The sequence below is a fragment of the Schistocerca americana genome, chromosome 8, assembly GCF_021461395.2.
Source record: "Schistocerca americana isolate TAMUIC-IGC-003095 chromosome 8, iqSchAmer2.1, whole genome shotgun sequence".
In the NCBI taxonomy this organism is placed as follows: Eukaryota; Metazoa; Arthropoda; class Insecta; order Orthoptera; family Acrididae; genus Schistocerca; species Schistocerca americana.
The window spans coordinates 267,171,466-267,193,596 of NC_060126.1; the positions used below are offsets into that span (position 1 = coordinate 267,171,466).

The following is a 22,131-nucleotide window of genomic DNA, read 5'->3' on the forward strand; positions in this document are numbered from 1 at the left end:
AGCTGAACATGCTATCTGACACAACGTGCTTCAGTTCAGTGACTGCTTCCTTCCAACACCAGCTTTTCTGAATTGTGCAGGTGGGAACTATCCCTGAAATGTATCCTGTAACCTCCGGTAGCCCCTGTCCTTCATCTATCTATCCCTTTCCCTGCTTCCACTTCAACACTACACAGCGTTCTATCCCACCAACGTGCCCACTAGTCTCTTTTCCCCATCTATATTTCCATCCTTTTCTGCTTCCCTTCCCACCCCTACCCGCAGCCCTCCCAGTTGACAATGGTTTGAAATTTTTGCAATGTTTCCACAACTGTCCAGACTCTCATACACAAGACACTCACAGAAACTCTGGAATACTGATAAATGTGGGCAAGATGGATCCAAAAACAGCTGAGAGAGCAGCACAAGAAAAGTTTGATTAATAGTACCCGGGAGTTTCTTGAGCAACTTGGATAGAAAGGTGAGGATTTTGTGAGCTCTGTTGTGGCTTGAGATGAAACGTGGGTGGCTCATTACACATTGAAGACAAAAAGGCACTCATCATAATGGCGTTACACCAATTCCCCACCTGCAGAAAACCCAAAACCACAATTACAGGAAAAAAAAAAAAGCCTCATTGTGCTGGTACAGAAAAGGCGTGATTTTGGTCAAATTTCTGGGACTGTCTCAGGGAGACCAGCAATGCACAACAATATTTGAGACCCTAAAAAAACCTCCAAAGGAGCAATCCAAACAAAAGGAAGGCAAAGCTAACTAGAGGAGAGTGCTTGTTCTGTTGCATGACACCACCAGTCCTCCCGCAGTCTTAATCACTAAGGCACACAGTCATGGACTCATTTGGTAGGGTCGTTTTGAACTACACCCTCCCCCTGTGTTCCCTGATTTGGCACCTTCAGGGTATCATCTTTTCACCTCTCTGAAGCCAGGTGGAGAAAGAGATTCTGAATTGAGAGAAGGAGCTGGTAGGAGAGTTCTTAAAGCAGCACATAAAGAAGCTTGCGCCATTGTGCCACAGCATCCCACAAGCATTCAGCAGGATGCCGATGTGTGGAAAAATAGTTAACAAGAGGACCAACAGTATCCTGTGTTCTCCTCCTCCTCCTCCTCCTCCTCCTCCTCCTCCCCATCTTCTCCCCCCCTCTCTACCACCCTCTCTACCACTCTCTCTACCACCCTCCCTCCCCTCCATCCCCTCCCTCCCTCCCACACCCTCCCCCTCCCTCCCCCCTCCCCCTGCCTCCCTCCCCCTTCCCCCTCCCCCTTCTCACCCCCCTCGCTCTCAACCCCCTCGCTCTCAACCCCCTCGCTCTCACCCCCTCCCCCCCCCCCCCCATGCTCTTCACTTTGCCCTTCACCTGTCTAGCGTTTTTGGGTCTTCCAAAGTGAACATCATCTTCATGCTCTGTCCCCCAAACACTTATTGAATCATTGCAAGGGGCTCCATATCACTTTTCTCGAGATTTGCACAGAATTTGATACACACACACACACACACACACACACACACACACACACACACACACTGTTCTGTTCGCAGATCCATTGTAGGATCACCACACAGCAAACACAAAGTATTACAGAAATCACTGTGGACATGCAACACGTCCTCCCAGCTGAATGCCACTCCGCACACTGACTCATCAGATATGCTGCTCTCGCCACCTAGCGGTGCAAAGATCTACTACTCCTACCTTCCAGATGGCAGCACCCGTCCCGAAAGTTTTGGATTCCTCCTCATATGTGGACTCTGTCCACAATTTTTTGGTTATGAGCTTTAGATGAACACTGAAGAAATTGAAAGACGGTAGGAAATTAAGGAGATGGGACCTGGAGAAATTGAAATAACCGAAGATTTTTTAGAGTTCCAGAAGGAGCATTAGGCGTAGCTAAATCTGTGGATAACAAAAGAGATATTGAATTTAATTGATGAAAGGAGAAAATTTAAAAATGCAGCAGCTGAAGCACGTGAAAGGAAATACAAATGTTAAAAAAATGAAATTGATAGGAAGTGCAAAATGGCTACGCAGGAATGGCTAGAGGACAAATGTAAGTATTTAGAAGTGTATTTCACTACCAGAAAGATATATACTGCCTACATGAAACTTAAAGAGGCCTTTGGAGAAAAGAGAAGCAGCTGTATGAACATCAAGGGCTCAGATGGAAAACCAGTCCTAAGCAAAGAATGAAAAGCTGAAAGGTGGATGGAGTACATACAGGGTCTATACAAGGGGGATGAACTTGAGGGCAGTTTGTAGAAAGGGAAGTGGATGTAGATGAAGAGGAGTTGGGAGACGTGATATTGCAAAAAGAATTTGACAGAACTGTGAAAGATCTAAAGCACAAACAAGGCCCTGAGGGATAGATGACATTCTATCAGAACTACTGGTAGCCTTGGGAGAGCCAGCCATGACAAAATTCTTCCACTTGGTGTGCAAGATGTATGAGGCAGGTGAAATACCCTCAGACTTCAAGAAAAACAGAGTCATGCCAATTCCAAAGAAAGCAGTTGCTGACAGATGTGAAAATTACTGAACTATCTGTTTATAAGTCATGGTTCCAAAATACTAACGCAAATTCTTTACAGAAGACTGGAAAAACTGGTGGAAGCCGATCTCAGGGAAGATCAGTTTTGATGCTGGAGAAATGTAGGAACATGCAAGGCAATACTGACCCCTACAACTTCTATGAGAAGATGGGTTAAGGAGAGATAGTTACATTTGTAGACTTAGAGAAAGCCTTTGACAATGTTAAGTGGAATACTGTCTTTGAAATTCTGAAGATATCATGGGTAAAACACAGGGAGCAAAAGACTATTCACAACCTCTACAGAAACCAGACGGCAGTTATAACAGTCTACATCTGCATCTACATTTACATCTACATTTATACTCCGCAAGCCACCCAATGGTGTGTTCTATTCCAGTCGCGTATGGTTCGCGGGAAGAACAACTGTCTGAAAGCCTCCGTACGCACTCAAATCTCTCTAATTTTACATTCGTGATCTCCTCGGGAGGTATAAGTAGGGGGAAGCAATATATTTGATACCTCATCCAGAAACGCACCCTCTCGAAACCTGGCGAGCAAGCTACACCGCGATGCAGAGCGCCTCTCTTGCAAAGTCTGCCACTTGAGTTTGCTAAACATCTCCGTAGCGCTATCACGGTTACCAAATAACCCTGTGATGAAACGCGCCGCTCTTCTTTGGATCTTCTCTATCTCCTCCGTCAACCCGACCTGGTACGGATCCCACACTGATGAGCAATACTCAAGTATAGGTTGAACGAGTGTTTTGTAAGCCACCTCCTTTGTTGATGGACTACATTTTCTAAGGACTCTCCCAATGAATCTCAACCTGGTACCCGCCTTACCAACAATTAATTTTATATGATCATTCCACTTCAAATCGTTCCGCACGCATACTCCCAGATATTTTACAGAAGTAACTGCTACCAGTGTTTGTTCCACTATCATATAATCATACAATAAAGGATCCTTCTTTCTATGTATTCGCAATACATTACATTTGTCTATGTTAAGGGTCAGTTGCCACTCCCTGCATCAAGTGCCTATCCGCTGCAGATCTTCCTGCATTTCGCTACAATTTTCTAATGCTGCAACTTCTCTGTGTACTACAGCATCATCCGCGAAAAGCCGCATGGAACTTCCAACACTATCTACTAGGTCATTTATATATATTGTGAAAAGCAATAAGTCATGGGTATGAAAGGGATGCAGTGGTTGAGAAGGAAGTGAGACAGGGTTTTAGCATATCCCTGATGTTACTCAATCTGTACGTTGAACAAGCAGTAAAAGAAACCGAAGAAAAAATTGGAGTAGAAATTAAAGTTCACAGAGAAGAAATAAAAACATTAAGGTTTGTCAGTGACATTTTAATTCTGTCAGAGACAGCAAAGGACTTGAAAGAGCAGTTGAATGAAATGGACAGTGTGTTGAAAGGAAAATGTAAGATGAAAATCAAAAAAGCAATGCAAGGATAATAGAATGTAGTCAAATAAAATCAGAAATGCTGAAGAAATTTGATTGGGAAACGTGGTACTTTAAGTAGTAGACCAGTTTTGCTGTTTGGGCAGCAATTAACTGAGGATGGCTGAAGTAGAAAGGATATGAAATGTAGTCTGACAATGGGAAGAAAAGCATTTCTGAAGAAGAGAAATTTGTTAACCTCAAATAGAAATTTAAGTGTTAGGAAGTCTTTTTCTGAAGGCATTTGTATGGAGTGTTGCCATGTGTAGAAGTGAAACATGGACAATAAACAGTTTAGAGAAAAGTAGAGTAGAAGCTTTCAAAATATGGTGTTACAGAAGAATGCTGAAGATTAGATGGGTTGATGATGTAACTAATGAGAAAGTACTGAATAGAATTTGAGAGATAAGAAATTTGTGGCACAACTTGACCGAAAGAAGGGATCATTTGACAGGACGTATTGTGAGGCATCAAGGTAATACCAATTTAGTATTGGAGGGAAGTGTTGGGAGTGAAAATCGTTGAGGGTTACGAAGAGATGAATACAGTAAGCAGATTCAAAAGGATATAGGTTGCAGTAGTTATTCGGAGATGATGAGGCTTGCACAGGATTGAGTAGCATGGAGAGTTGCATCAAATGAGTCTTCGGACTGTAGACCATACCAACAACATGCATCCCATTCAACAAAAAGTAACAAATTGGTGAAATGTTATAATTTGCTAAAAATAAGTTGTTAAATAATACAGCCAAGTTGGTATTATTTTCGTGATGTGTACGCCAATATCAAATAATTTTGTGCTGTTTGAGACTTCGCAACGTTGTAACTGCTTCATTTCTTCATAGGCATCACACTGGATAATGTTGTGGAAGCTGCACACTATTTCAATGAGACAACTGCTTGTCATCTTCAGGTGCTTACTGACATGTTGCTGCAATGGCTTCACTCGTCAAATCCTGTCAGTTCCGTGAACATCTTCAAAAGAGATTAAGAGTACAAGCACCAGTTCCACAACAATTTTATTCTCTGCTTAAGATGCATAAGGAAGGGGTTTCTTCTTTGCCCCATCGTGAGCAATATAGGAGCTCTAACATATTACCTGGAAAAACATCTGGCTTCTCTTCTAAGCCCTTTGGTAGGAAAATGTGAAAATCACATTTGAAACTCAGAAGATCTTATACGACGACTGAAGACTATGTCTTGAACCAGCAGACATGCTAGTGAGCTTCAATGTGTTTTGACTATTTTTCAACTGTGACTGTCTCAAGAAATATGTAAAGGTTTTTTTAAATTACCGCTACCAGTCGCAAACTTTGTCAACTGTTGTATTACTTATTTATGAAGTGACATGTTTCTAGGGAATACCTCATCTTCAGGCTAAATGACATTACAAAAACAACTTTACAAAAAGATCATATTGATGTTACGTAGTCTTTTCATAAATTCTGTGGTCATTCTGTCGAAGAAGAGAAAACTTAGTAAGAGGCGATGTCACTTTGGAAGCTGGACTGATGTTTGCACAAAAATGTTTTGTAATGGTCACTCACTTCTTCTGGCGTAGCAGTCTCATTGTGATGCGCTGAGGTGTTTCCCTTTCCGTGGCTCTCTTGACCACTGTTGAGATGCCACGCAAATCTCACTCATCCACTGGCGTAACTAGTGCCCAAGTGAAACTCCGGTGCTGTGTCAAAAGGGTTAACTTGAAATAACTGGGAATATATTCTGGAGAATCATGATTCAAATACATATTTGGCTGCCCTGATTTAGATTTTTGTTGTTTTCTCAAAATCACTTCAAATGAAGGCTAGACTGTTTTATTCAATAAGGCTACAACCTGATTTCTTCCTCATTCATGCTCAACTAAGCGAATTTTATGTCACCAGTAACCAATCAATAAGACTATAATCTCTAAAATCCTTTCTTCCTGCATTTTCTTCTGCAGGATGTTTCAGGAGGAATGGTAAGTATTCAGGAATATAACAGGAACAATCATTCGAAGCAATGTGTGTCCTGTACAATGTGATGATATGACGTGTAAAATGTACGTAATGAGATGAATACAAATAAAATACAATACAATACAGAAAATTTAGTAATCATCGGCTCTAAAATATATACCTTAAAAGCTATGAGCACTTGTTTATCTTCATTACTGTGAAACATATCTTTACTACTTAGCAAGTGCTCATAGCTTTTAAGATGTGCATTTTAGAGACTATGTTTATTGGACTTTTATGATTTGAATGATCATTTCTGTCATATCCCTGAATATTGTATATTCCTCCAGGGACACCCTTTATTAGATATGACACTATTATACAGAGTTATTTTATCCAATTTTGCCTTTTAAGATTTCATTTGTGTGTTGAATTTGTTTCTCTGCTTTCAGTTTGTGTGATAAATGTGTATCTTATGTGCAAGGGTATTGATGTCAGAGAGTGAGAACTTTGTTAGTGTGAAATATTGCTTTTAAACAGTAGTTACTGGGTGGTATTTTCATTTTTAACAGTATTTATTTATTTATTTATTTATTTATTTTTTATTTTTTTTTTTTTTTTTTTTTTAATAGAGTATGCAGACGTCAGTAAGAGTAACCAGCGATGGCAATACCTGAGACGTGTTTGGAGGCCTCTTCCTTTAAGTCTCCTGTTTGCAACTGTTGGTGTGGTTCAGTGGAACTACATAAAAAAGAAACACACGAAGGAACCCGTAGAAGAGGCAAAGGACTGGGAGGTTGGTGAATGTTTTAAATTAACTTTAATGAGTTTGCACTCAGTATTATTTTTATAGTAATTATTTGTATCTGTATTATTATGTTAAAGGGTATTAAAATTCAAAAAATGGTCAAGTTTATTCAAGTAGTATCAAGCAAATATTGCCAAAACTGTAGATTGTGACTTCTAAACACACATTAGTTCTGAATTGAAGCCATGATGCAATTTGACTGATTGGGGTGATGCAATGGTGTAAGACATTGTACTTATATTCAAGAAGATGGTATTTCAAATCCCTATCTGACCATCTAGATTTAGAAGTTTGTCCTTTCCATAAACTGCTTATGGCAAATACAATGGTAATTACTTTGAAAAGGACCTGACTGAATCTTCTCCAGTCTAAGCTTATGCTACATGTCCAGTGACCTGTCATCAACAGGAATTAAACCTGTATCTTTTGTTTTCATGGTGCAACTTGTAATTTTTCATACACATAAATCGTTTGCGGAGCTGCAAGTCATGTTTAAGTACCAGAAAGAATTTCCAGGACCAGGTTTTGACTGAACAGTGATACTGTGTTTAAACTCAAAAGAGTGTTCCTGGAGCTGCTCTGTAGCAATTCTGGGTGTGTGGGGTGTCGCATTGTCCTACTGGAAATGCCCAAGTCTGTCAGAATGCACAATGGACATGACTGGATGCAGGTGATCAGACAGGATGCTTACGTACATGTCACCTGTCAGAGTTGTATCTAGATGTATCAGGGGTCCCATATATCTCCAACTGCACATGCCCAACACCATCACAGAGCCTCCACCAGCTTGAACAGTCCCTGCTGACATGCAGAATCCATGAATTCATGAGGTTGTCTCTATACCCATATATGTCCATTCGCTCGATACAATTTGAAATGAGACTTGTCTGACCAAGCAACATGTTTCCTGTCATTGACAGTCTAATGTTGGTGTTGACGGGCCCAGGCGAGGTGAATACCTTTGTGTTGTGCAGTCATGAAGGGTACGCGAGTGGGCCTTCAACCCCGAAAGCCCATATCTGTGACGTTTCGTTGAATGGTTCACGTGCTGACACTTTTTGGTGGCCCAACATTGAAATCAGTAGCAATCTGTTCAAGGGTTGCACTTCTGTCAAGTTGGAACGATTCTCTTCAGTTGTCGCTAGTCCTGATCTCGCAGGATTTTTTTCCTGTCTCAGCGATGTCGGAGATTTGATGTTTTATCTGATACTCATGGTAAACTCATGAAATGGTCATATTGGAAAATCCCATCACTCAAACTCACTTAAATCTGGTAATCTGCAATTTTAGTAGCAGTAACCGATCTAACCACTGCACCAGCCACTTGTTGTCTTATATAAGTGTTGCCGATCGCAGCGCCATATTCTGCCTGTTTATATATCTGTGTATTTGAATATGCATGGCTATACCAGTTTCCTTGACGCTTCAGTGTATAGTACTTTCAGTCTAATACTTTTAAAGTTATTTTCTCTTAAATTTTTCCTGGAAGTTCTCCTATGAATTAAATTCCTCAGAATTGGCTGTTCTCCATTCTGCTGTGTCAGCTGCTAAATGTCCCAGTGCAGAATCCATTTTCTTAGCCATCTCATTTCTGGGGCATAGATCGTGAAAATATCCATAAGAATTTTATTGGGTGTACATCACCTTCAGGTTTAAACTTGCGGAATTATTTTGATCAGTTCAATCCACTCCCTAATTGCAATTCCTCTAATACCTCTGCAGATAACTCAATATTGGGTGCAGATGTTTTACTCCCAAGTTCCTATTTAGTGTTATTTAACTCTTCCCACAATTTTTGAAATTCGTTCTGGGGATCAACAGTATCTTCAATAGAATTATAATTGCCACTAGTGGCTAGTTGTGTCTACTTTTCGTATGCTTTCTGTTCTACTAATAGCTGCATATGTGTCTTTTAATAGGACTAGTTATAGGGTAGGTAATGAATGCTTAGATACCACCAAAAGTTTAGCAGATTGTATATTACCCAATCCACAATACGTTGTGGACAAAAGTTAGAAAGTATGGTTTTTCTTAATTTCTGTCAGCAAATTGAACTGTATGGTTCATTTATATACAAAATCAACATCATTAACATTATTTCAGATCATTTAACTTTTGTAATTAATAGAAAGTTGTAATTAGTTAAAAACCTGACATTGTGAATTAACATGCTGTCAAATTTCAGCAAAATTTAAAATTCCATTCTCATGATTGCCTTATTACATTCCCATAGAAATGTTAGGAGAAATATCTCTCACAATTAAACCAATAGTTAATTAGCAAAATTTGTAAATTCCAACTTAACTAAAAAGAGACTTTTGGAGCATTTATCAGTCATCTGATGTATTTAATGAGACTTGTGCATTTTATGTATCATGTTAACTTTTCATTATAAATCAGTAAATGTAATTGTTTTTGACAATAGGCTAAAGAACATTCGTTGTTAAGATAGGGTATATATTCAGTGATGCAAAGCGCTGGGAGTCAGCTGCTATTTGGCCAATGTAATGACAGAAAATCTGTAACAGTTGTTGTTTTGTCAGTCATGTTAGTAGAGAACAGTTTATTTATGAAGATCTTTGTAAATGCATATGGAAAATGCATCTGCTGTTAAAAGGAATCATCAGTGTGTTGGAAAACATTATTTTAACATAGTTTTCATCATGTCTAAAATCCAGGCAAATCTGCAATATACATCCTCTAATGGACTTTATTAGTGAAAGAGAATTCAGCAGGTCAAAGCTAAGTATTCCACTCAAAAACTACATCACTCTCTTGCTACAATGAATCTCTCGTAATGAGAAGTATTTTAATCAGAACAGAAGTTGGAGTAACATTAGAGCTTCCAGACTAGTTATGGTATTTGGATCACTCTCACTTTCAATAAGATTTCTATTTAATTCCAACACTTTGACCCTGTTTTGTGTATCTGAGATTTGGTTGCTACAGTTTTCAAATCATTCATAGTTATATCTTGTAATCATTTTATAGCATCATTGACATTATTTAAATTTTCCTCTACCTCCTTGCTAACCGAATCACAGTGTTTCTTCATTTCTGTTTTGAACATCGTAGGTATGTTTTCTAAGGTTGCCTCAATTTGAGAAACTGTATCTGCAAGTGGTGTTACATCATTAGACATATCTTCTAGCCTACCCAGCTGTTTCAACTTATCTGTGTGAGTTTTACTCTCCGTTTTGTGTGTTGTCATATCATTTGATATTGTTATTATATTGTGAGACAGTTCATCTAATTGATTGCACCATTACAGTTTATCTAAAATCTCACTTAACATTTTTTTATTCATGCTCCGAGGATAGGCATATGCTAAAGTGTGAAGATTACTCACTCAAATACACTAGTTATATTGAATGAATGTTTTATCCCCGTGAAAAAGTATGTAGTACTACTGATAAAATTAGTCATAATGTGAAACATAACTGTTGACAGTCCACATTACAGCTCACCTAATTCATTTTATATTGTGCTGCAGTGTGAAGCAGATGCCTGTGTGTGTGTGTGTGTGTGTGTGAGAGAGAGAGAGAGAGAGAGAGAGAGAGAGAGAGAGAGAGAGAGAGAGAGAGAAATTGTTCACAGACTCTTCCATTTAGGTGACTTAACATATCTCGTATTACATGCTGAGCCAGTACTCACACACGATAACCATTTTTAATGTTGAAGCGTTACTCTCTTCAGCAAACCTTCTTTACTTTGTTAATTTTGCTGTTATCTAGATATTTGGTTGTCATCCCAACACATCATCTTCTTCACCTATTGTAACTGCACATTTCAGGTACAAACAATTTTATGGTGAAATTTTTCTCTGTCTCACCACAACCTTATCTCAGTGCCTTTTTCTTTCATTCCTCGGTCACCACGTGGAATGTTAATGCTAGTATTTGCTGCTGGAGAGTACTTGAGCAGGGTACCAATTCTGAAGTGTGATCTGTCAGTTATATGTTCATGATTCCCTTTACCTTTAAATCTTTTCTTTCTGCACTTATGTCACTCCTTGAACTTGTGGTCCTGCTATACAGTGCCACTGATAGCTATATCAAACTTCTTCACCATATGGAGAAAAGCTCTGTGATAATGGAAGATTGTTTGCTACCAACTGGCTACGAAATCATGTAACCACTTCTTTTTAAAATCTTTCTGTATTTAACAGTCACCATAGCACTTTCAACATATCAGTTAAACATTCACATTTAAGGTCTTAATGACTATACTCATCGACAGACAGTTTGTTAGTATCCCAGACAGACAGTTTGTTATCGTGCCAGACACACTTTGTTAGCGTGCCAGAGTCAAGAAATAAGTAGTAATTCCATAGAATCTTCTTTTGTTTTTCTTTTCTGGAACAACAACATTTGTCATCCCGATCTCTCTTCTTTGGTGTCCGTGGCACCGCAAGTCGCGACCTCAAGTGCATATGGCTCCTTCCCCACCAGCAAAACATTTGCCCTCTGTCATGCCTTGTCACTGTACTGTGCTTATTATGTGTTTTGTATCTGCACATAAATAGAAGATTCCCACAACATATGCAGTCCTTCCTCTAACACTACTACCATAAATTAAGGTTTCTACACAACCCTCTTTCATCAGCACAATATAAAGGATGTGGGACATGCTGCCACCTTGTATTACAACGTATACCATCACACTCTCCCACCACAGCTGCCTATGCACTGGGAGTTAATGGGCAGAATTTGCTTCCAAACCCCCCCTGGCCACATCCCTTGACACTTCATTCAGGATGTTGTGAACACTCTGACTTGACAATTTTTCAAATTGTGTTTACCATTGGCTCTACCACTGTTGTATTCTATTGGACTACCGACATTGTGGATTGGTGAATTTTCCACTGCAATTAATTATGTTGACACACAAGTATAAGAAGGCAGGAAGGATAAAATACTGGAAATAAAGAGCAATCTACAACATTTGCAGTGACAAGACTGCAGCTATAATAAGGGTCCCCCCCCCCCCTCTCCACACGAAATTATATAAAATGTATAAAAAATTGTACCTTTCATTCTCACAAACAGGCAAACACAATGAGTAACTAAAAATAATAATTATTTAAAAAAACAGCTAAAACTATTAAAAACAGGAATAGTGCAAATGTCATAAGATACTATTTTCTCTTATGACATGAAATTATGTGTACATTATAGGATTGTGATACATGAGCAAAAGAAAGACCAATTTTCCCCCTTTCTGTTGTAACAAATTGTCGAATATATTGAAAAACCACTGTCTACTACTGGTAACCTGTTCACTAATTATGCTATTTGGTAATAAACGAAGATGCCCTTTGTTACATTTCTAGTTCCTCAAGAATGCCCAGAATTTTTCCTTTAGGCTCAAAATAATTTATGCTACAAGTACATACAAGTTAGATTCTAAGAATTTCTCTATGAATATCATGTGTCTACATGTTATGTTTATTCACAACTGACAACAGTTTTAAAGGTTTGCATTCACCATGTTTGCAGTGATCCTGTGAAGATTGGCAGGACCTGAAAGTGTGATGAAAAAACAGAAAGGTTCCACAAAAATCAAGTGACCATTATTACATGACCTAATAGATGTTTTAAATTCTTTTAATAATTACAGTGATGTTTGTCAATAACATTGTAATTCTGTGAAGAGATGGCAAAGGACTTGGAAGATCATTTGATCGGAATATATAGTGTTTTGAAAAGAGGGTAGAAGATGAGCCCCCAAAGAGTAAAACAAGGTTGTGGAATATAGTCGAATTAAATCAGGTGATGCCAAGAGAATTAAATTAGGAAATGAGACACTTAAAGTAGTAGGTGAGTTTTGCTATTTGGGACCAAGATAACTGATGATGGCAGAAGTGGAGAGGATGTAAAATTCAGATAGGCAGTGATAAGAACAGAATTTCGAAAAGTATTTTTCTAGAGTTATATGGATGACAAAGAGTGTAACAAGTAGAGAAAAACAGCTTTTTAAATGTAGTGCTACAGAAGAATGTTGAAGATTAGATGCGTAGACTTAAAAACGAACGAAGGTAATGAATCGAATTGGGAAGAAAAGAAAGTTATGATGGGGCTTGACTAAAAGAAGGGATCAATTGATTGGACACATTTTGAGGCATCTAGGAATTGTCAGTTTGCTAATAATGTGGTTGCGGTGATTCTGCAGAGGTGAAGAGGCTTTCACAAGCTGGACTAATGTGGGGAACTACATCAAACCACTCTTCAAACATGATGACGATGACGACAGCACCAGTAGCAACCTCCCTGCTGACCACTAAAGATTTTTAAGTAACAGTTTTATGGGTGTCATTTATTGAACAGCCTTCACACTTTTGACTGTGATGTCATGAAATAGAACAGGAATCCACATTTCATGATTTATGTCCTGGAGAAAATGAGGGGAGAATCTGACAGTGTGGCTCCACTGATCCAAGAGGATGTGATGACCACTACTGATCCTTGTAGAATTTTTCTCAGCACTGGCAGCAAAACTTGATATTTTTCTTGTCAATGGCATTGTTGCGCATAGTTGCTCAAATGTTACCTTTTTATGTGAGAGAAGATAAGTGGCATCTAATGTGGTAATTCATTGCCTTATAAATACAGTCAAATGCCACCTGAAAGTCTTTTTTGTGTTCAGCAATTTTCTTTTAGATGATCAAGCCCTTACATAAGCACCGTAGTCCTAGAATAGTGGTTTTCAAACTTTTTGAAAACCTTGACCAGAACATAAACCATACGCAGATCCTTTCACATAGAACATTTGAAGTGTAGGGTAAATAAAAGTTTTAAAAAATGTTAATCGACTGTTAATGTTACTACATCTTATTTTTGCAACAAAATCCACGGAAAGGGTAAGCATGCTTCTTCATAACCAGTTATTCAAGTCTCAGCAAAGTTTGGAAATTAAGACTCTCATCTCTCTCCACATTCACTTATGGTCTACATTTTGTGTTGATGACTGTCTGCTGAAGAACGTAAAGGTGTAAAAACTCGTAGGGCTTGTTACATGCTTGCAAATGCTTCTGCCTCACCAAGCTCTAAAACTCAAGAAGTGATGAGAGGGAACAAACTTCTATTCCAATTTGGAGCCTGAAGAAATATCAATCAGTTGCTCTTGTCCTTCGATAATAAGAGTTGATGGGTGGTTAAGTAATGAAAGGATCTTTGATCCAGTCTTGTACATCATCATCTTCTGGAAAGTACTTCAAAAAGTAATCAGTGAGTTCATTTAAATGGTCCACAAACATACTTCAATTCCTCACTGAGCTGAAAGATGTTGTCTTCTGAAACTGAGTTAAGAGCAGGGAAAATGTAATATATTTTATCATCCAACTTCTTCCTCCATAGTAGTAGCTTCTTTCTGAAGGCTGAAGAATTTTATCTGACAGCTGCAGGCTGTTGGTCTTATTGCTTTGAAGGGATAATGAATTGAGTATTTCAAAGATGTTACAGAGTTATGCCAGTCAAAACAGCCATAGTCTATGAACTTTTTGGAATTCAAGTTTTTCTCTTGAGCAAGGTAAGAGTGAGATTCATTCCTGAGTTCATACACCCTTTTCAAAGTAGTCGCACATGGAAGCTATTCACTGTAATAAATTAGGGAAATGTGCTCAGCCCTGTATCAATGCAAATTTGTTGAACTTTTGACTTTGGTGGCTGACTTTTAATGAAGTTTACCACTTTGATCACTGGTAGAACAACTTCATGAAGGGCAGCACTCATGCTTTTCGATACCACTGCATATTGGTGAATAAAACAGATTGTCCAAATAGCATGGGCAGTCTTTCAATGGATAACAGCCATCCATAAAATTTTCACAGTTAATGTGGTTTTCTACTACAAAAGAGTGTACCATTTCAAAGAGGTCTGTTATAAGAGTTATTTTTCTGCAGGAAAGAAGATTGTTATGAAATTTATTCTTATGGATAAATCACAAGTAAGAAATTAGATGTGCATCATTGTGGTTGTCTGTAGCTTCATCCAACTGAAGAGTGAAGTTGCCATTACTTTCAAGTTTTTCAACCAGTTAATCATTCATGTTGTCACCCACATCAAGCATTCAACGAATAAGTGTTGTCTGGCAGCTGACTCGCCTATCATAATAGATACCATGTCCAGAGCAGCTGTTTTTCTTTTTATTTCTTTTTTTAAGTTGATTTGCTTTCAATAGCTAGGAAATGAAACAAATGATGCTCTGTGACTGTTCCTCATTTCTAGCAGCAGTACGTGTAAAACTGAAGTTCACCTAACTGTCAACTGTCATCGTACTTCTTAATTTTTCATCTTTAGAACTGCATGATACATTTGAAGTATCACGTATTGTACTTACATTTAAAAAATTAGCCTTATGGGCAGAGAAACGCCAGTCACAGAGGAGGAACAACAATTAAAAATCATCATTTGACAAAACTAACCTTCAAATTGATTGATACTGAATGAAGACAAATTAGTCACAGAGTAGGATTTGATTTCCATCTACCATGCTCTCATAGTAACAACACTTGTCAGCTCACTAGATATCACTACTATAATAGTGCACACATTATTTCTTTACTCAAACCAAATTATTATTTTTATGAAACCACCGCAAAGTCTCAACTCTGAGGCCACATTGCCCCTGGGAGCTGCAATGCGCAGATTGAAAACCCGTGGTCTAGAAGATCATAAATGACAGTTTGCAGTAGACTGAATCACATTTCGTTTTTGAACCCTGTCATATTGGATGGTTGAATTCTACTGGCTTTCTTCAAACAGACCTCTTTTGTTGAGAAGGATTTAGAATGGTCCTGGTTTTGTGTGTCAGATTACAGTATATTTATTAGGGATCTTTCCAGTGATGAAACCTTTTTCGTATTATTATTTCACTGAAAGGTTGTACAAAAATGACACTGGAAAAAGTGATGATGTACGATTTCCAAAAATTTTTCTCATTTGGTGCCATTTCACTACTGTAAACCTGAATCTCTGGCACCTTTTAGCTGAGTCAGAAAAATATTGTCTGCTCTCATTTCATGTCGCTGGTACAATCATATGGTAGTGGAAATGTCTGCCAAATTATTTGTTATAAACAGATATGTGTGTGACGTATTGAGAAGTGATGTGGTAGCATCTACCTGATGGGTAAATTGTCAGATCAACAGTAAAAGTAAACAAGTAGTTTCAAATGAAATGATGTAGGAGGAGAAGATTAGTGTTTAACATCCCGTTGACAATGAGGTCATTAGAGACGGAGCACAAGCTCCGTCTTGAGGGAAGGTTAGGGAAGGAAATCAGCTGTGCCCTTTCAAAGGAACCATCCCAGCATTTGCCTGCAGTCATCTAGGAAAATCATGGAAAACCTAAATCAGGATGTCCGGACGGAGGTTTGAACCGTCACCCTCCTGAAATGATACATCACAAGTTTATTTGTATGAGCTTCCAGTTGGGAGCCCTCTGTCTCTTTTGACTAACAAAATTAGTGTTAAAAGCTGTGTTTGAAATAATAATGTGTCAGGTAAATGTGCAACATAGGAGAAATTTTGGCTTGAACATATCTGACAGGTGATCACGCATCAATCTGTTTATCACCCTTTGGTCAACTTTACTGTCAAATCTTCAGATCCTTTCCATGTTTCCTAGCAATTGATGAGAATTGCAAAACACAGCATCAGTTGCAAATATGCCTCACATGAAGCCCTATGGGAAATGCCAGTTATACTGTGGACAGCAGCATCCTGCAGCCAGAAAGAGGTGCTAAAAGGTGCAGTTCACAGTAGACCCACATTTTCCCCACCAGCTGTGCACTAGCTGAAGACTGCACGGACTGAAAGTTTTTGGTGGCTTGACACTTGACATGTATCATAAGGATAAAACCATCAAGAGTAAATTTGATAAAATAGGATAATTATGTAATGGAAAATGACAAATATTTACAACTGAAATGGAATAAAGTTTATTTTATTAAATAAAATTGAATTCACTTTTGGATTGTGGCCTCATAATAAAATAAATAAATTAAAAAAAGTTTCATCGTGAACAGTGCAGTGAAGATTTGTATCTGAACACGGCAAACTCCCATACCAAGCACTCATCACATGTGGGTGCTCAATTTCAGATTCCGAAAGAGCCGTAACTTCATGAAAATCTGAAATTAAAGTTCATTACATGATCCTGTTGTGATTGAAAATTAAAAATCAAACTGTACAATAATATCTATTTAGTTTGTCATTTGTGTTATCAGTTTCTGAGCTATTAATTTAAACAGGCTTTAGTTCAGTACAGTACATTGTGACACACTGCAAAACGTAATGTTTCAACTCTCTTGAGTGTCTAACACCAGATGAATGCTAAGGTTCTCTCTGTCTGTGAACAGCTCTCATCTGTTAGTGATGAATTAACACTAGAAAGGCGGAGTCTCTACATTCCTAAAACAGTGGAAAAGGATCATTTTGATCCTGCATAAAATATTTTCATATCTGACATAAACAAGTGCTTTATTTTATTGTTTGTGAATCCATACTTTTTTCTGAGTTATAACAACAATTATTTAACACAGTAATTAACACATCACTTACTTAAACCAAAAATATCTTACTGATTTATCATTGCTCTTGCTAACAAGTTTCCTATACTGTAGACTTTCATTTGTCAATTATTTATAGATCCTTCTCTGCCCCATGACCCACAGACATTGCTGAGGTGAGACATTTTGTATATTTGTTTTGTGTTTTACTCCCATATATTCTACACAGGACTTAATTGTACTTTTTACTCAGTTGGCAACTGCTAGATTCATTTAGCTCAGGTGGTTTGTGTTTTATGCCTGCATTTTCCGTACATGCCTTTCTGACACTTTACATAGTTGGCAATGGTTTTGTAATCTTTGCAAAGTCTAATTTGGCTCTGCTTCCATTTTGTAGGTGATTTTTATCCCATATTTTCTTTTGTATGTTATTCTTCCTCCTCTTTTGTTACCTTGAGTTCATTCATCAGCTGAAGTGCAAACACCTTCCTTTCATGTTTTTGTTCAGTACTGTTTTGTAGGTGACTCATGCATGTATTGCCATCGTTTGAGATATTGCAGAAGGTATGCATTGTCTGCCTCCTATGTACAACTTTTTTAGTATATTTAATTGATCAACCATGACCACCTCACATTTCATTGCATTTTAGAATGTTATGGTTGCAGGTTTCTTCTTTCCTTATTGCTTCTTTAGCATGCAGTGTACTCGTGGTGCAATCTGTTGCCAGTTTGGTGCAGGATGGTGGCGGACTGTATTTCAGCATCTGGATTTTATACCTCATCAGGGATTTCATTAAAGATCTTGTTGATTGTACCAACTAATAAAATTTACTTTTCTGTAAGCTTCTTAGCAAGTTGTAGAGACATGGGGTAGTTGTCTGTTGCCCCTTTTCTTTCTAAATTTAGAAATGGCTTCAAGACTCTTAGCATCATACTGCTTCTTTCTATGCATGTTCTCTTGTCCGAGGTATGGAAAAGCATTACATATATACTTCATTGAAACATTAGCAGAAATCCAGAATTTGAAGCCATATTTGTTTGGCATGAATTGAGTGAATCTGCATCTTGTTTCGCGTGGTAATAGTTGCTTGTATATGGTTATATTGTCTCTAGGCTTGTAATAATGAATACTGTTTTCTATGAACCTTCCCCAAATTTGGGTACAAGAGTGAATTTTTTGGTTGGCAAGTGCTCAGCTGTTGCTCATTTTTCATCAAAATGGAAGAATCTGAGAAGCTCCTGAAATATGTTCCTTGTCATAATGTCCTCAATGAAAGCAGATCCCAAAGAATTTGAACACAGATTGTCTGCAGACATATCTTTTGTACAAATGACACCCTGAGCATATATCACAGCTATTAATTTTTTTTCCAATTACTCAAGTGCTGTGGTCCAAACATTGTTATTAAAGTATTTTTTTAGCATTTCATTCTGTGTATTTCTTAATGAGCTATAGCATTGTCTCGTCAAAAATAGGACACAAAGTGCTGATGACAGAGTCCTCTACTCATTAGCAAGTGTAAGTAGTGGGATCTCCTCTCTCCTTTATAATGTACACAGCTCACCTCCTTCCAGAAGATGAAAAATTGAAAATCTCTCACTAGGTTCCATCCCTAGTGACAATCTTTGTAGAATAATTCAGTTTGACCTGCTGTGATGGGTGAGGTGAGGGTCATCATAGATCAGCATCAGTTCCTCCTCCACTAATCCATTTTAATTCACAATGACTTCATCTTCATTTGCCTCAGGTGTAAAATCTTCATCTTCATCAATAAATTCAGTTCCTGATTCAGCTTCACGATTCTCCCAGAGACATAACATTTCCTCGTCAAAAAGTCCATGCTGACAAGTCTGAAAATGTCTTTCGTGGACAAAGAATATTACGTGAATTATACAATATACTGTGGCAGATTGGGATGTGCATTGTCCAAGGTGCAACAATGAGCAGCAACAACTCTGGTGGATTGATGGTTATTGGTGCTTCATTGTTGAATTATTTACATATATTAAGAGGAGAAGCAGTGTCAAGTTGACCGCTTCTGCCATTTTAGGCATATCAGATAAAATGTTCAAGAAAATGTAAGTATTTTGGAAAGCCAATTACATGATTATCAAGAAGAGAAAAAATTAGTACGAGTAAAACAATTTCAAGAATTAATTTAAAAAATTGGATATGACACCGAAGAAAATGTATGATGGGGTCATTTTGACACCTTCTGCCATTCTTGTGTTACGATAGAGTTCAACACAGAGCATAAAATTTTAAGTCTTTCACATTTGGCGTAGCTGATACGCCGCATATAATCTCTGTTCACCGCTACCTATTGCAGAACTCGTCACTGACACCGCAATCATGAGTGAAGCAGAGAAGTTCCAACAGAATAGGCATTTCTTGCTTATATAGTGTCGCAAACATGACAGAACATGTGCATTTCACATAGCATCACTGACACCACAGAAAATGCATATATCACTTATATAGCATTGCTGATGTCACATTGCCTTGTTTCTTAAAACTATACATACATACAGTTCTCTTTCTTACAGTTCTTTCCTGCTTACAAACTACATTACAAGTCTACTGGTTCCTTGTCATCTATGAAATAAATATTGAAACCTTCTGCAACATTCATTTATGTAAAGAAAACATGTTTGTAAATAAATAGAAAAATGAAGTGGCCAATTATTCGAATTGTCTTTAGTTGATCTTTCACCAAGTGCCCTCATAATTTACAGCATATGCATCATACTTGCAAGAACTTTATTGGTGGTCAGTTTAAATAAATTTAATATTTCTATTAAAAACATTGAATAATGTAAAAAAATTCTCAGCCAGAAAACAGGTGATGGATGCTCCTACACTGCGCTGACTTCATAATATATGTTGCTTTGGGGAATTGCATATTGTGGCTTAACTCATTTAGCTGCAAGGTTGTTTGTTGCTTGTAACATTAAAACTGTTTAATGTATCAAACCAGGGAAGTCACAGGTTACATTATAAACAAGTATATTTTATTTGACACTTTGTTTGAGTTTGTAGCACCTCGGGTTCTCATACAGTTAATTTAACTAGGGAAGTATCATAAATTACAGTTTTTAATATTGTTGTAACTTATGTAGTTTTTGGCATATATAAACATTCTAAGCGGTGTTAGGCTCGTCTCATCAACGTGCTCAATTTGATAGCTTTGCTGTTCATGTAGGACAACTGGATTTTGTGACACTAGATATCCAAGATTTTTACACATTTAAGTGAGCATTCTTGCCATGGCATCCCTCCTGTTTCATTTGTGTGGATTTGAGGCTTCATGGCAGCAGGGAAATTAACCACGAGTCCCGTGTCTTTCATGCTTTGCCATATAGCTTGTAGCCTGGAGCTGCGCTTAAACTCCACTTCTTGGGCTGGACTATCACCACCCATTTGGACAGGCAAGCACATTTAAAAACAAGCACCCCTGTGTGCTTCCTTAACATCTGTTATGTTACAAGACCCATTCAAGTTCTTACCTGGTTAATAAGCATTTTATGTAGCAGCAAGTCATGTCTCACACATTACAGTAAGCTGTTCATGATTGTAGGACATAGGTCAGACCATTACGTATGAATATTTTGTGGCAACTTGAAGCATCAAGAAGGAAGTAATTACAGTATCAAGAAAGAAGTTATTACAAAATGACAAGGAAATCTTAGACTAAATGTAACATCAACAATATAAAGAATAAAAGATCAGAGAATCATAAAAGAAGAACTGACTGAATATTGATATTGGAGTTTGCTGAAACAGCATTTGCGTTAATGTCATATCTCAGATACACAAGACTGTGAATAATTCAGAATTTTATGTGCTATTCTTAACGCTGTTGAGTAAATTTTCGATTAACTGTTAACTGCATGTATTCTGCCCACCTTGTGTTCTTTGAAGTGATATAAGTCATGCACAGGTGCCCAATCTCTCATACATATCTCTAGGTAGGGTTGCTGGCAGTGTGATCAGTGGACATTTTAATGTATTTTATGTGGTTACAGTGCATACAGTCATCCCACAAGCTTGGGATGAACTGTGACCCATTGTCTGGCAACATCATCTCTGTAAATACCACTTTTCTAAAGTAATCTTTCTCCAATTTGACAATCATAGTTTTTCTGGTCACACTCTGTATCTGGTACAGTTTTATAAATTTTGAAAATACATGTACAGCTACAAATACATATTTAATTTCATCTCTAAAGGTAGGAAGGTGTCTGAAACTATCCACAGTGAGCAACGATTGTGCTTCAAGAGGAGTAATACTCTGCATTTCTGCTTGACAAGATACTGTACTGTGTGTTGTACCCTCTAGCATTTATCACATGCAGCCAACTGCCTATGCACTCTTCTTGACAAATTATTAATAAATGCTTGCTTATTGAGTATGTCTATAAACCTCTGTTCTCTGTAGTGAACATGACTTAGAAGAACATAATCTCTGATTGTCAGGGAAGCACAGTTTCAAATGGTCTGATCGCTTATTTTGCCTCCTTAATTGAATCTCTCCATGCATTTTGTATAATCTGGGCGAGTTCTCATATCCTTTGATATAGGATTTCATCTTCATAAGTTTCAACATTGGATCCTCACTCTGTGCATATCTTTGCATGCTGCAAGGATTTCCTTTACCTCATCTACTTCCTTTATATACAATAGATGTAACTCTTCATCAACAGCTTCCTTCGCAATAGTGTCTCCTCCTGAGACCAACAGTCCAGATAAAGCATCAGTGACAGTATTCGATGCCCTTAATATTGTGGATTGTGTAGTCAACCTGTTGCAGAGACAGCACTCATGCCAAACGTTGAAGAGCTTTGTGGTCAGAGAGCACCAGTACCCTGTTTCTCTCAAGGTAAATTCAAAACT

The 22,131-nt window shown here is 37.9% G+C and overlaps 1 protein-coding gene across 1 annotated transcript in view; it reads left to right on the forward strand.

The window, feature by feature from the left end:
• Window positions 1–22,131, forward strand: part of LOC124544858 (phosphatidylserine decarboxylase proenzyme, mitochondrial) — a 116,845-nt gene that overhangs the window by 26,140 nt on the left and 68,574 nt on the right. Inside the window, exon 3 of the mRNA XM_047123570.1 lies at window positions 6,553–6,716. Within this exon, the coding sequence (XP_046979526.1) occupies window positions 6,553–6,716 (164 nt within the window). The remainder of the gene's footprint in view (window positions 1–6,552; window positions 6,717–22,131) is intronic.